Raw genomic sequence first — 15,566 nt, 5'->3', positions numbered from 1 at the left:
TTGCCAGAAGCTTGTAATTGAGAGTGGGGGAAGGTGAGAAGAGAGTGAAATGTGCCATATTAAGGACTGAATTCCTGAAGTGACAATTGTAAGGGTAGCCAGAAGGAAAGAAAAAAAAAACCTTGTTCAATTGAAAATGATTTCTGCTTTATAAAAATGTAGGAAACTAACAATAACATCTTGTTATTACTGATACTTTATTAGCCTGTACCTTTTTTTAGGAGGCATCTCCCTATAGCATACAGCAAGAATAGAATTAGTGTGAAATTTTAGGACAGATGGAAGAGCCATGATTAAAATAAAAATAACGAGAGAAGAAACCATAAAGAGGCCCAAGGAGGAATTCATTCAAATACTTCATGTTGGTTGTTGTGACCAACAGCCAAACTTTCCCATCTGGTGGCCTCATGGTTTCCAAAACCTTCACCTTTTAGTAAAGTAAAATAAAATTGGAGTTGGTTGGTTTCCATGGATTCTTCTGATGGTAAAACTCCTCACTAGGCCCAACCTCAAGGTCAATAGCAGAAACAACATTTAAGAAAAAAAGTCAATCTTATCCATCTGTCACCTCCCCAAAGTCTTTATTGTGCTTTTCCCAGGTGCTTCAGATGACTAGTCAAGTGCTTCGTTCCCACTAGGCCACAGATGACAAATACAGTGTTAGAACCTTATTAATTGGCAGCAGTGTTTCTGTTTAGAATGTAAAATAACATTTCCCATTTTGCTTAAGGGAGGAAAATTTGACTTTATCCAAATGATCATTTACATTGGCTCAACACTTTCCTACTTTGGTTTGGTAAGAAATGCATCTTCTACATTTATGGAGCTTTATAGATTAATTAAAGACTTTCTTTACAAAATAATTACAGCTGTATGCTTCATTTCTAGGCAACAGTTTTTATCGACTTTCTTATTAGTTCATACTCTAGTGAGTGCTGTAGAACTCGCATATATCCCTGCTGCAACTGCTGTAAACCATGTGTTGTCAATGAACATTACTACAGAAAGAAGTGTGAATTAATTGTGGAGCCTAAGTCGGTAAGGGTTGCTGTTCCCAGTTTGAGATGAACATATGTTTTAGCAAGCACTTGGGTTTCTGTAACTGAAAAGTCAGCATAAATTGGAGGAGTTTGTCTGGGAGTGACTTTAGGGGATATCAGCGATGGGCAGGATCAATGGCAGTACCCTGAGGGATCAATATCGCTTCCTGAAAGCAAGATAAAACATTTTTACTACATCACATTGAATACTCAAGGCAAAGGAAAGTTGGAACTCCTGGGTTTTATTCCTTGCACATCCCTGGGATCTATGAATGAACTTATGGAATTTGTTCACCTTGACTGTAACTCTGTGCCTCTCTTCCCAAGAAGGGGATACTTAGCCTGTGAGCTCCATGTGGGACAAGGACTGGCCTGACCTGATTAACTTATATGTACCCCAGGGCTTCATGCAGTGTGTTTCACATAGGAAGCACTTAATAAATACTGTAATTATGGGAATAACATTTGCTACCAGATATTTATTATTCATAAGGTGGTGGTTGTTAATGGAACACAGTAAAATACAAACTGTATTAATAGACAAATCCATCATAATGATGTCACTTTCTCTAATCCTCTTTTAGACCTTAAAGTATGTGTCATTCGTGGATGAACCACACATTAGAATGGTGGATAAACAACTACTAGGGGAAAGTTTACAAGATGCTAAAGGTGAAAAAGTCCCAGTAAGTAAACCTTTAGTAAGTAAGCCTTTATTCTTATGGGTTATAGGACTTCTTTCTCTCAGAGGTAATATATAAAGTGAATAAATGTTCTAGCTTAAATAGGACAGTCTCAGATTTTGACCTGTCAGGCCAAGTAAAGAGGCCCAGAAACTGCACTGCAGACTTTTATCCTGTATAATTTTCTTTGCAATACTTGTTCATCTATTTCTGTGTACCTGCCTCCTTTCACTTTGTCTCTACAATCTGATTTTCTTCCATTTCATTCTACTTTCATGTTCTTTCCCAAGGTCTCCAGTGAACTCCTCCCAGCCACGTCTAGGTTCTTTGTTGAACCTAGGTCTAGGTTCTAGGTCTAGGTTCATGTCTAGGTTCTGCCATGTTCTCATCCTCTTTGACTTTTATGATAGTTTAAGGTCCCCTACTAGCCCTCACCTGACCAGAAGAACCCCAGGAATCGCTTTAAAGAGGGTCTAGACGCACAGAGGTATCCCCAAGGCCCTAACCCTGATCCTCAGTGTTTTTCCATTTTCTAGGAAAGCATGCTTTCTGAAGAGAATCCTGATACTTCACCCCTCAAATTAACGCTACCATCACATTATGTCTTTTGTGTTATTTATAAAACACTTATAATGTGCTAAGCACTGGGGTAGCAACAGCATAGTGAGAACTGACATAGTCCCAATCCCTCCCAGGGCTCATAATCTACCTTATTCCTATTTTGACAAATGAGGAAACTGAGGGCCCCGAGAGGTTAAGTGCCTTGCCCAACGTCACCCAGCAGGCCACGGACAGAGCAGAGATTCAAACTCAGATCTTCTGACTTCCAGTCTCCTGTTCTTTCCACTAGGCCATACTAGGAATGCCCCACAATGACTAGGGATCACTTTGTACTTCAGCCAGCTGGGCCATCTGGAAGGAAGGTCTGAGTTTTGGTAGTTTGGAGAGCTTACTTACTTTTGCTCCCCTCTATGTAGTGCAAACAGGTAATGTTTCTAACATCTGTTTGTAACATAATTAGCAGAAGTCCAATTGAGAACTCCCTAGTCCTAAATCTATACAGAACCTAAAGGTATAAACTCTCTGCTCCCAACTTCCTCAGTGTACTCCAGCTCCCCAGGGATTTCTTCCGGTTCCTTTTCTTTCCAAAGACAGGGACTGCTCTTCTCCTTTTTTCCAGGCCCTCTTCCTGTTTGCTCATATGCCCCTTCCCCCTAATTCTCCCTCTGACTGGCTTTTCCCATGACAGTTCAGGTGAGATAATTATATAATAGATAATTGATATGTCATACTAATTAACCTTTCCTCTGGTAATGACATTATCTCTCAGTTCAACTTCTCTTTTCATCGATTGAACTTTCAGTAAAATAATTTACAATAATCCCATTAATAATGAACAAGGATCCTGTCTTTTCATGTATCTCTAGATAGAACTCCTTTCTCTAGTGTATGCATATAAGGAATAGCTAAACTTACCTCTCTAGCAAATGGATGTTTTGCTTGTCCACAGGAACCTACTTTCTTCCCTGTGTCCCTTGGGTAAGGGCTCCTTAGGATGACCATCACCACCTCTCACCCTCCTGACTACCTCCTTCTCCTGTAAGCTCATTGTGAGCAGGGAACATGTCAAAATCGGTGAGAGGAAAGGAAATGGTGAGACTGAGTCCTTCCCCTACAGGGCAGGGGCAGCTATGTAGAGCAATGTGTCCAAACAGTGTGTCTGGTGCCCTGTTGGAAGCATATAAATGTTTCTGAATTGGCAAATTGAGTTTCACCTCATTTGTGAAGGTGTCCTTCCCTGCTTCATCGCAGATTCTGAAAATGTTGGGCAGCACCAGCCTAGGTCACAAGGAGCATCACCTCTCTTGCCCATGATCAGTCCATGCCTGGAATTATGTCAGGAAATAATGTCTCTTCTTCCTTAGGTAAAGGCAAATGAGACACAACATAAAGATCTACTGGCCCTCTCCAGCTGGCCAGATATTGATATCGCTAATAGCTTTTGAAACTTGTTCCTTTATAGAGACCTGATACGGATTTCACAGTCTTCACCAAATTGCGCCCACCACTTCCTTACCAAGCTCCAGCCCCCGGCCACCCCCAGGAGCTCCAGCCACTCAACAGAGAAGAACCCCCTGCTTCTGATAGGGAAAGTCCTCACTGGTGTCACTGTGGAAACTGCTCCCAATCCCAACTACCTAAAGGCAACAGATGCCTCGAGGAGCTATGCTGCCGGGAAAAGAAAGGTCCCTGCATCACCATTTCAGCTTTGTTCCAGGAGCTGGTCCTCTCCAGACCCACCCTGCAGTTCATGCTGTTCTATCGAGACCCCTTGATGACTCTGGACTCTGATGCTCTGACCAGGGAGCTCCGGCACTGCGCATATAAGCGCTATATTGACTGGCGTTTTGGCTCTGAGGACATGGTGGACTTTGCCATCCTGCCTAGTTGCTGTAGGTGGAGGATCAGGAAAGAGTTTCCAAAGCCAGGTGGCCAATACAGTGGCTACAAGAGCTTTTACTGAAATTCTCATCTAAAGCAGCAGGCCTACCTGGCTTCTCTTTTACTCTCCCACAGTGCTTAGTCAGTTCAGCACATAGTAAGCACTCAATAAATACCATTGGATTGATTGATTTTATGACTAACTTGCCAGAGCCTTTGCAGGAGAAGCCCCAAGCTAGCATTTTGGCAAAGATATGTGTATTTAGCAATTATGCCTCTCTGTGTGCGGAATTCTTTATCTGGCTGGTGAGGGAGAATGTGGGCTGCTGATAGCATCTGTTAGACGGTTCTTCCTCTGTCTTCAGCTCCTGTGGCACTGTAGTTGATGTAAACTGATGGTGCAGGAAAATGACTCAATGATGCTTTGAAAAAGTCAGTAGACAAAGAGTCATCAACCTCACTGCTGAGTCCTTTCCACTAAAAGGTTAACAAAAAAGTGTTAGCTTTCCTGAACCTCCCTCCTGTCAGGTTTCCTTTTACAAAAGGTTCATACCATCACGAAAATGTTGTTTGTTTTTTTTTAAATTCCAAAATAATGTCCAGTGTGCCTATTAACTGCAATGAAAGACTTGTAAGTTCACTAAGTTTTTGTCCTTAGATGATGCTATATCATATGGTGGCATTTGAGGACTAAAACTTAATGAATTTACAAGCCCTTTATTGCGTTTGATAGGAGCATATGCTGGGGGGGAGTTGGGGGCGTGGTGTTGTGTGTGTGTGTGTCCACATATACATATATACATGTATATATAGACAATCAACTTAGTGGCACATGGTGATATCAGTAAACATTTTCTTTAAAGATGGGATTTTTTTTCTGGATTTAAACTCAGGAATTCAGCTAAACAAGCCCGAGTCTCTCAGACAACCTTTTACCTTTATTGCTTTTCTGTGATATTTTTAGAAATTTTGCCACATTCGACTTCACACAGATAGTGACAGAAATGGAAATCATTTTGTTACTGCTAATTCACTTGCATATTGTTAAGGACTTCCAGATAGTGGCCTTAGAAGACCAGGAACAATATCTATTCCCTTTTCCCATCAGCTTCCCTTCCCCAGCAGGACTCAATGACTGCTGCCTGTGGGGCTGGACAATAGAACAGTAGAAAATCAATCTGCGGTTTGCTCTGCTTTTGATCACAGCCACCAAAGGTAATCAGGCAGTGTGTGAATTGCAATAATGTGTAAACATATCTGACACTTTTTACAGTAAGATAAGTGGTGTTTTGTAGAGTACTTGTTTTTACTTACTATAGAAAATCACTTTTCTTGCCAATAACATTCCTGGGAGAATCCCACTCGCTATTTTACAAACTCTGTTAACTGTGCCCCTGAAACACTGTGTATGTTAAGTGCACAGAAATCTCCTTCATATGTGTGCGGGCAATGCCTGATTCACTACTGTAATATTAAAATCGATACATCTCTCTTTTAATATAGAATTGTTAATGTACAGTCATTTTTCTCATTCGGGAAGATGTTTTTAAAGCCATTTTCCATTACTTTGGATTTTCTCACACTCTGGATCCCTTAAAGTCTGTAGCTGCTTATACAATAAATATGATTCCTATATAATAATTATGGTATTTGATAATCTCAGTATTGGTTAAGCGATTACTGTGTCAAACTCTGTTCTAAGCACTGGGGTAGATACAAGTTTTATCAAGTTGGACACAGTCCCTATCCCACATGGGGCTCACAGACTAAGTAGAAGTCTTCTTTCTCCATGCTTCTTCCTATCTTCCCTCTGAGCCCCTCTTCCTCTGACCACTTTCTGGGCAGGGACAAGTATCCCTCTGCATGGCAGCTCTTCCTTTTCCTGAAAGGTTTTTCAAATAGTGCCTCACTCGAGTCAAGTGCACAAAACATTTGGAATGTTTTGTTTGTTTTTAGAGGTAAAAAAAGGAAGTGAGAGTCTTGATCAGGAAGAGCAGTGGTGTCAGCAAGAAATCTGAATGAGCTATCTGCTACCTATGAAATGGCTGAATTTTGGTGCCTTGGCTGTCATTCAGAGTAACTCCTTCCACACAAATCATGAACGTTCTCTAAATATTCATTGGTAATGATGAACAGATGATGAGGAGCATTTCCCAATTTCTTCAGAGGCCAGAAGTCACAAAAGCTGTCTGCACTGACAAAGCACACATGATCTCACTCTGAATTCATTCATTCATTTAATTCATTCATTCAATCGCATTTATTAAGCACTTTCTGTATTCTGAGCACTGTGCTAAATGCTTGGGAAAGTATAAAAGTACAATACAATAATAAACAGTGACAATCCCTGCCCACAGTGAGTTACAGTCTTAGGAGGTGGGGTGGAGGGGGTGGGGGGGACAGACATCAGTAGAAATAAACAGACATCAATACAAATAAATAATATTACAGCTATATACCTAAGTGCTGTGGGGATGTTGTGGGGGAGCAAAGGGAGCAAGTCAGGGTGACATAGAAGGGAGTGGAAGAGGAGGAAAGGTGGGGCTTAGTCTGGGAAGTCCTCTTGGAGTTGATGTGCCTTCAATAATTCTTTGAAGGGTGGAAGAGTAATTGTCTGGCAGATTTGAGAAGAGAAAGCATTCCAGGCCAGAGGCAGGACTTGGGCCAGGGGTCAGAGGTGATAAAGGTGAGATCAAGGCATAGTGAGAAGGTTAGCACAAGAGGAGCAAAGTATGCAGGCTGGGTTGTAGATGAAGAGAAGTGAGGTGAGGTAGGAGGGGGCAAGAGAGCAAGATGATGGAGTGCTTCAAAGCCAATGGTGAGGAGTTTTTGTTTGATAAGGAGGTAGGCAATCACTGGAGATTTTTGAGGAGGGGGGTGACAGCCCAAATGTTTCTGTAGAAAGAATTCAGAGAAAGTCTTTCAGATGGGCTGAGCCAACGTGCTTTTGTTCATTCATTCAATCGTATTTATTGAGCTCTATGTGCAGAGCTCTAAGCGCTTGGGAGAGTACAATACGACAATAAACAGACATTTTCCCTGCCCACAATGAGCTCACAGTCTATAGGAGGGGACTGCAATAACCTAGAGGAAACTCTTCCTCTTAGCCCATCTTCTTGGGACACCAGTTTCAAAAACTTTTCCACTACAATTTTTTGTGTTTTAGTGATATTTATAAAGCACTTACTATGTGCCAGGCACCATACTAAGTGCTGGGGTCTTGTCTTGTCGTATGCTGTCGAGTCATCTCCGACCCATAGCGCTGGGGTAGCTACAAGATAGGTTGGACACGGTCCATATCCCACGAGGGGCTCAGTCTTAATCCCCTTTTTATAGAGGAGGTATTTGCTAAGACATAGAGAAGTTAAATGATTTGCCCAAAGTCACACAGCAGGCAAGTGGTGGAGATGGAATTAGAACCCAGGTCCTCTGACTCCCAGGCCTATGGTCTTTTCACTAGGACCTGCTGCTTCTCAACTCACCCTATCTAGGGCTGCTGAAAGACACTGAAAGACAAAGAGCAATGGGCAAGAGTCAGTGCTCCGTAATGCCATGATTTCAGCTCAAATGAGAGGCAAACCATGGGATAATTTCCCAGGCTTCCAAGTTCCCTCAGAATCCTTGATCTTGGAGAACAGCTCCTTTCCTAAATGAAAGGCAAGCAGGTTTACTGAGAACCCAATAATAATAATAATGTTGGTATTTGTTAAGCGCTTACTATATACCAAACACTGTTCTAAGCACTGGGGTAGATAAAGGGTAATCAGGTTGTCCCACGTGAGGCTCACAGTCTTAATCCCCATTTTACCTCATTTTACAGGTGAGGTAACTGAGGAACTGAGAAGTTAAGTGACTTGCCCAAAGTCACAGAGCTGACGGGTGGCAGAGCCGGAATTAGAACCCATGACCCTTGACTCCTAAGCCCGTGCTCTTTCCACTGAGCCACGCTGCTTCTAGCTGCTTCTTGAACCCAAGTACAAATCCAAGCACAGGCCATCCCTAGAGAGACAATTAAGTCATGGGAGTGGTAAGAATCTACCTCTTGGCCACTGCCCTTTCTAATGCTCCTTATCCTCATCTTGAAACCCCAGGTCTAAATTCTGGTTCCCTTCATTACCACCAAACATACCTCATCCTTACTGCCCTCAATCACAAGAAACTGCTTCTTTAATTAATTACAGAAGTAACCTATGTCAAGGCTAAGGATGATAACTTAAAAACCCTGATCTCACTTTTTACTACCTTTCTGTGAAAGCAGGGAAACAGGAACTCAGCAGTTGAAATGAAAGTTAGTTGTTCCACAATTTTTGTTTTCCCAAAGGCTAGCTGATTTCAGCAGTACCTACCTTAGGATTCAGGCAAGGGGCAATGTGATTAATCTGTGGGCCAGATTCTCCTACTCCCAAAGTGAGTAGGGCTCAAATGCCCCCAGATGTCTCTATCTACTTGTCTTCTCTTTAAGGATGGATTTTGGCTGGGGGCAGGGGGGCAGGCAATAATATAAATTCCCAATATATACATTACTACTGTGGGGCTGAGGGAAGGGTGAATAAAGGGTGCAAATCTAAGTTCAAGAGTGACACAGAAGGGAGTGGGAAAAGATAAAATGAGGGCTTAATGGGGAAGACCTCTCAGAGGAAATATGCTCTGCTTAAAGCTTTGAAGTTGGAGAGAGTGGTCATTGGTCAGCTATGAAGAGGAAAAGCATTCCAGGCCAGTGGTAGTATGTGAGCAAGAGGTTGATGGTGAGATAGACAAGACTGAGGCACATTGAGTAGGTTAGCATTAGAGGAGCCAAATGTGTGGGCTGGGTGTAGTAGGAAAGCAGCAAGATAAAGTAGAAGAGGACATGGTAATTGAGAGCTTTCATTTATTCAGTTGTATTTATTGAGCACTTACTGTGTGCAGAACACTGTACTAAGTGCTTGGAAATTACAATTCAGCAATGAAGAGAGACAATCCTTGCCTACACCAGGCTTACAGTCTAGAAGTGGGGAAGCCAATGGTAAGGAGTTCCTGTTTTATGTGGAGGGGAATGGTGAACCACTGGAGGTGCTTGAGGAATGAGGAAACATGAACTGAATGATTTTGTAGAAAAATGATCTGGACAGAACAGTGAAGTACAGACACTGTGGGGAGAGACAGGAGGCAAGGTGGGCAGCAAGGAGGCATATAAAGTAATCAAAGTGGGATAGGATAAGTGCTCAGATTAACGTGATAGCAGTTTAGATGGAGTAGAAAGGGTGGATTTTAGTGATGTCATTAAGGTTGAACCAAAAGGAGTTACTAATAGATCGAATATGTGGGTTGAATGAGTTAGATGAGTCGAGTATAATGCCAAGGTTAAGAGCCTGTGAGATAGAAAGTATAGTGGTGCCATCTACAGTTATGGGACAGTCAGGGGGAGGACAGAGTTTGAGTGGGAGGATAAGGAGTTCTGTTTTGGACATGTTAAGTTTGAGGTTTCAGTGGGACATCCAAGTAAAGATGTCCTGAAAGCAGGAGGAAATGTGAAATTGCAGAGAGGAGAGAGATCAGGGCTGGAGATGTAGATCTGGGAATCACCCACATAGAGATGGTAGTTGAAGCCATAGGAACAAATGAATACTCCAAGGGAGTAGGTGTAGATGGAGAACAGAAAGGGACCCAGAACTGAACCTTGGGGGATTCTCGCAATTAGGGGATGGAAGGCAGAGGAGGACCCCACAAAAGAGACTGAGAATGAGCAGCCAGAGAGATAGGAGGAAAACCAGGAGAGGACAGTGTCAGTGAAGCCAAGGATGGATGTTTCCAGGGGAAGGGAAAGGTCAACAGTGTCAAAGGAAGCTGAGAGGTCTGGAAGGGTTAGGATGAAGTACAGGCCATTGGATTTCACAAGAAGGAGATCATTTGTGACCTTTGAGAGGGTGGTTTCTGTGGAGTGAGGGAACAGAAGCCAGATTGGAGGGGGTCAAGGAGAGAATTGGAGGAAAGCAACTGGTGACAGCAGGTGTAGGCAACTCGATTAACAAGTTTTGCAGAGGCTTGTAGGAAGGAGAGTGGGTGATATCCAGTTTTAGGATGGGGAGACATAAGCATATTTGAAAGCAGTGGGAAAGAAGCCATTGGGGAGTAAACAGTTGAAGATGGCAGTCAGGGAGGGAAGAAGGGAGAGGGCAAGTGCTTTGATAAGGTGTGAAGGGATGGGGTCGGATGTGCAGGTGGAAGAGGTGGATTTTGAGAGAAGGCAGGAGATATCCTCTGGAGATACTCCTGGAACTGATGGGAGAGTTGAAGAAGGCACAAGAGGGAGGGAGGGACTGGAGAGAAGCTGGGGAGATTTTAAGGTGATCATACCTGATGGTTTCACTTTTCTCAGTGTAGTTGGACAGGTCATTAGGGGCAAAGAGATGGGGGAGAGAGGGAACAGGGGTTTTGAGGAGGGAGTTAAACACCTGGAACAACTGGCAAGAGCAATGGGAATGGGGGTCAATAAGTATGGAGAAATAATTTTGCTGGGCAGAGGAGAGGGTAGAGTTAAAGCAAGCACAGATGAACTTGAGGTGGATGAGGTTAGTCTGATATCTAGATTACTGCCAGCAGCACTCTGTGGCTCATGCATAGGAGCAAAGCAAGTGGACTGCGGAGGTGATCTAGGGCTGTGGGCTAGTGGTACGAGATCAAAGAAGGGATAGGGGAGTGAGTGAGTTGAGTTAAGTAGGGAGGGAAATGTTGAGGGTGTCAGTTTGGTCATCAAGGGAAAGTAGTTTGGGTATGGAGACTAAATGGGCATGATGATTTGAGAGGATTGGATGGGGTCAAAAGATCAGAGATCTCTGTGGGGCAACAGGATAGATTTACAGAGAGGTGTGTGGGGAAGAAGGAAGGTGAGGAAGTTGTGATCAGATAGGGGGAATTCACAGTTGGGGAGGGAAGAGATTGTACATTGATTAGAGATGACGAGATCGAGCATTTGCCCAAGTTGGTGAGTAGGCAAGCTGGGGTGGAGAAGGAGTCAGTGGAGCTGAGGTGTGATAGAAAGTGGGCAACAGAAAGGTCATCAGGAACATCTATGTGGATATTGAAGTCCCCAAGGATCAGTGTAGGGATGGAGAAAGAGAAGGAATGTGAGAAAGCGACTGAAATTGTTTAAAATGTTGGAATTGAGGCCTGGGGGATGACTGTGATTAGTATCTGGAGTGGGTGGCAGAGGCAGGTGATATGGGCTTTGAAGGAAGGGAAGGAGTGGGATGGGGGAGGTGGAATGGTGTGAAAGTGGCACGAGAAGCCTTCCATATTTTTACTTGTTTTGCTTTGTTGTCTGTCTCCGTTTAGACTGTGAGCCCGTTGTTGGGCAGGGATTGTCTCTATCTGTGGCCGAACTGTACATTCCAAGCGCTTAGTACAGAACTCTGCTCATAGTAAGCGCTCAATAAATACAATTGAATGAAGAAGGAAGCCAACTCCTTCCCTTTTTGTAGTGAGTCTGGGGGGATGGATGGAAGATGAAGCCCCCCTACAGAGAGAGCAGCAGGGTTTCAGTGGTGGCAGGGAGGAGCAGTGACTGGGTTAGGAACAGGTCAGAAATGAAGGGAAGCTTTATGGAATTGGGGGATCCACAGGCTACAGTTGACTGGGCTGTAGGGAGGGTGCAGAGGGTGGGGATGGAGTGAGGAGTAAGAAGAGGCCTGGAAGAGTGAAGACATTGATAGAGTAGAGGCATATTCATTTATTCTTTCCATCATTTCATGCTGAGAAAGGGACACTATTTCCCATTAAACCCTTACTTCTCACATTTGCAATTTTTTTTGTCTGCCTCCCACTGTTAGATTGTCAGTTCCATAAGGGCAGGAAAGATATCTTGCTTTTGTTGACATGCTCATAATAGTGTTTCACACTCGGTAAGTGCTCCATAAATACCACTGATTGATTGATTTAGGCAAGAGGACATTGTTTCAACTGTTAGCCAAAGTTAACCTGAACCCCAAGGCTGCTCTGCCTCTAGGGGCTGGTACCACAGAATGAAAGAGGAATGGCAGTAGACTGGTGGGGAGAAGGGGGCTTCTTTCCCATTCTGTAACCATCTTTGAGTGGTTTCTAGCCAAGAAAATGGTAGTAGTCATACTGTTATCTCTTGAGTACATACTGAGCATGGTACACTATATTAAGTGCTTGGGAAGGTACAGGAGAAGCACAAGTGCATTCCTTGCCCATAGTGACCTTATAGTTTGAGAGGAGAGAGATATAAAATTTTACAGTGGAATCAAAATAAAATAAATTGAATAGTCAATCAATATAAATATGTCTGTCCTCTGCCTCCCACTTATAAGCTGTCTTTTTAAGCTGTCAAGGGAGGAAGGAAAGCAAGAAGAAAGGACGGACACCTGACAGAGTGTGCCTTTTAGGCAAGAGGAAAGAGATTTGGTTGTTAGAGTAGAAGGAAAGGAACAAGGTCTAAACAGTGTTGTAGAAGAGTAGCAGGATTTGGTGGCAGATTTGCTTTATATCAGGGAGATCTTCATTGTTGCCATCAAAAGAAAACCTCTCTTTGGGTGTAGTCATCTCCTCTCAGTTCAGGAATACCCAGTGGATGCCCATTTAAGGAAAGAGCAAAAAAATCAAGCGGTGAGTACTTTAACACCTTCTGCCAAGTTCAGACAGCTGGAGCCTCATTACTCATCCATTCCGCCCATAGGGAAATTAAGTTGGAGGTAGAGTTGGGGCGATTTCTCTGGAATCTCCAACTCCTAGCCAGATTGAGGGGCTTTCTCTCTGTCCTATTTCTTTCCTCTTGTGGAAGGTGAGGCCAAGGAAAGTGTTTATCTCCCTTTAGAGGCACAATCAGAGCACTGGGCCTTCTGACATTTAAAAGGCTTTCTTTCTTAAGTAAAATTAGTCAAAACATTAAAAACTCATGTGAACTCATAGAGAGTATCAGAATTTCAGAAATGCTTTTCTGCTGGACACATCTCTGTGCAGGCCATTGGAGGTGGCTGGAGAGGGGATTTATGCCTGTCAGGCAGGCAGAGCAGGCTTTCCTTTTCATTTGATTATTTTCTGTCTCTTTCCTTCTCTTTCTCTCTCTTTTCTGTTCTCTCCCTCTCTCTCAGCAGCGACAGCATCTGGTTCCCCACTCCAACCCCACTCTTCCCCTTGGATAAGCTCTGCCTGTAGTTATTTTCATTGGAACAACTCCAAGTGATGGCACCCTTATGAAAAATCAGGTGGTTTTCTTTTATTGCCCCAGGTTGAAGACTGCCTGTGTCTTTCAGAGGTGAACATCAACTCTAGGAGGTGGGCAGGAAGGCTGCAGACTCTGTGGCCATCTCCTCAGAGCGGGCATGGAAGAGATTGTGTCCACAGGAAGCAGGAGCAACCTCTGGAGCAAAGTGTGGTACTATGAGATGGATAAAGTCATCCACATTCAAAACTGAAAATACAGGGTCTTTAAGTGGATGTTCCACATGGCAGTTCTTATTGCCATTTGCTCAGTTGAATGCAGTGGTCCCAAATTATTTATTTTCCAGAGTAACTAATGCTCTAAGTGGAGTGGACTATGGTGAAATGCCATTTTTAGGAGACCAACTTATCAGAAGCTAAGTTCATGTTGCTCCAATGGAAATGATAGATGGACTATTCCATTAACTTGTCTCCTTTTTTTTTCCTCTTTGAAAGCAAATTCTGCAAAGTTTTGATCATTCAAAAACACATCATTTCCTAAATGGTCACTCACTTTATTTCACTGCTGCTGCTGTCTTTGTGCAGAAACTCAGACCTTGCACAGTAAAAAAAAATGGTCAGTTTTCTTGATCTTATGTCTGAAAGAGGAGCAGACTTGGGAAGCTCTAATCATGCTAGCAGTTGGCAGATACAAGGGCATATGCCTATATAACTGCAGAAGTTGTATGTATTCTAAGTGCCCAATTCAGGAGTCCGAAGTTGGTCATGATGGCTGGCATCCTCTTCTAAACTGAGTAAATGTAAAGCAAAACCTTGTCTTTATTTGGAACCCATAAACATGCTGGGTGCTACTCTCCAGGCTTTCAGAAGAATCCTGGAAGAGATGGAGTCTGAGTTTTCAATCTTTGAAAAATCAAGAGTTGGTTTGATGTGATAGACTTGATTCAAAAATTTTAAAACTCAGAAGAATCTATCTGTGAGCCGCAGGTTATCTTCCTTTAGAGGGAGGATATGTGCATGGTTGAACTCCAGGCAAAAGTTAAGAAGTGGAAAGACTACACTCAATTTTAAGGATAAGATTTAGAACTGGTTGTAAAAGAGAATGTGGGAGAGTTGGGAGGAAAAACTTCATGGAGCACTTTGAAGATAAAGGCAATAAAGTGCACTAAGAGGCAGTTTCTAGCCTTCCAACTATGGAGATTATATAGCTTTGGTTGAGAAGGGGCCTGTAATAGTTAATTCAAAGACTTTGAAAACTAGAGTCTGTTCTCTCCTAGTATTCTCTTCTATAAGGACAAATTCTGCCACTTGTCTGCTGTGTGAATGGGCAAGTTGCTTCACGTCTCTGTGCCTTAGTTACCTCATCAGTAAAATGGGAATTAAGACTGGGAGCCCCATGTGGGCCCACAGGGACTATGTCCAATCTGATAAATTTGTATCTATCCCAGCACTTAGTACTATGTGCCTGGCACATAGTAAGCACTTATTAAGAATAATAATAATAATAATGGTATTCGTTAAGTGCTTACTATGTGCCAAGCACTATTGTAAGCACTGGGGCAGATACAAGGTAATCAGGTTGTCTCACATGGAGCTTACAGTCTTAAACTCCATTTTACAGATGAGGTAGCTGAGGCACAGAGAAGTTGCCCAAGTTCACACAGCAGACAAGTGGCAGAACCAGGATTAGAACCCATGTCCTCTGACTCCCAGCCCCGTACTCATTCCACTAAGCCAAGCCTTGCTTAACAAATACCACGATTAATAGTATTATTACCTCATCTGTAAAATGGGAAATAAGACTGTGAGATCCATGTGGGACATGGATTATCTGATCATCTAGTATCTACCCCTGATTATCTAGTATCTACCCCAGCACTTAGTGCCTGCCATATAATAAGCATTTTACAAGTACAATCAAAAATAGCTCTTTTCAGGTAAACCAAAATTGTGTAAAGGTCCTTCCTTATATCCTCCTTTCCTTACTCTTCCCAGTTAAATTCCTTCTTTGTGATGACTAACTTCATAGAAACACCTAACCAAAGTCAGGGTGAATGCTTTGAGGTAAGGAAAAGTTTTTTCTTAGTTGATTGGTCGCTATTTCTGTTGATACAGCCGTTCTGGTAATAGCAAATGGGGCAATCCAGATAGGGTAAACTCTGCAGTTGCTCAGAATAACTGATGGGCCCAGGGCATGGATTTCCTTTGATTGGGGGGTAGTGAGCCCACTTCCTCCCTCATC

The 15,566-nt window shown here is 42.9% G+C and overlaps 1 protein-coding gene across 3 annotated transcripts in view; it reads left to right on the top strand.

The window, feature by feature from the left end:
- The window catches only part of P2RX7 (purinergic receptor P2X 7), a 28,111-nt gene extending 22,305 nt beyond the window's left edge, over positions 1–5,806 (top strand). For 2 of the 3 annotated variants that reach the window (XM_029058814.2, XM_029058813.2), the window contains 4 exons: positions 731–796; positions 889–1,038; positions 1,625–1,726; positions 3,747–5,806. In XM_029058814.2, coding sequence (XP_028914647.1) covers positions 731–796; positions 889–1,038; positions 1,625–1,726; positions 3,747–4,247 — 819 coding nt within the window. In that variant the 3' untranslated portion in view covers positions 4,248–5,806. The remainder of the gene's footprint in view (positions 1–730; positions 797–888; positions 1,039–1,624; positions 1,727–3,746) is intronic. The other variant, XM_029058815.2, reaches the window with a different exon arrangement.
- Positions 5,807–15,566: the final 9,760 nt, after the last annotated feature.

Source organism: Ornithorhynchus anatinus, chromosome 2 (assembly GCF_004115215.2).
Source record: "Ornithorhynchus anatinus isolate Pmale09 chromosome 2, mOrnAna1.pri.v4, whole genome shotgun sequence".
Lineage (NCBI taxonomy): Eukaryota > Metazoa > Chordata > Mammalia > Monotremata > Ornithorhynchidae > Ornithorhynchus > Ornithorhynchus anatinus.
Note: the sequence above shows the minus strand (reverse complement) of the source record. Positions and strands in the feature narration are given on the sequence as shown.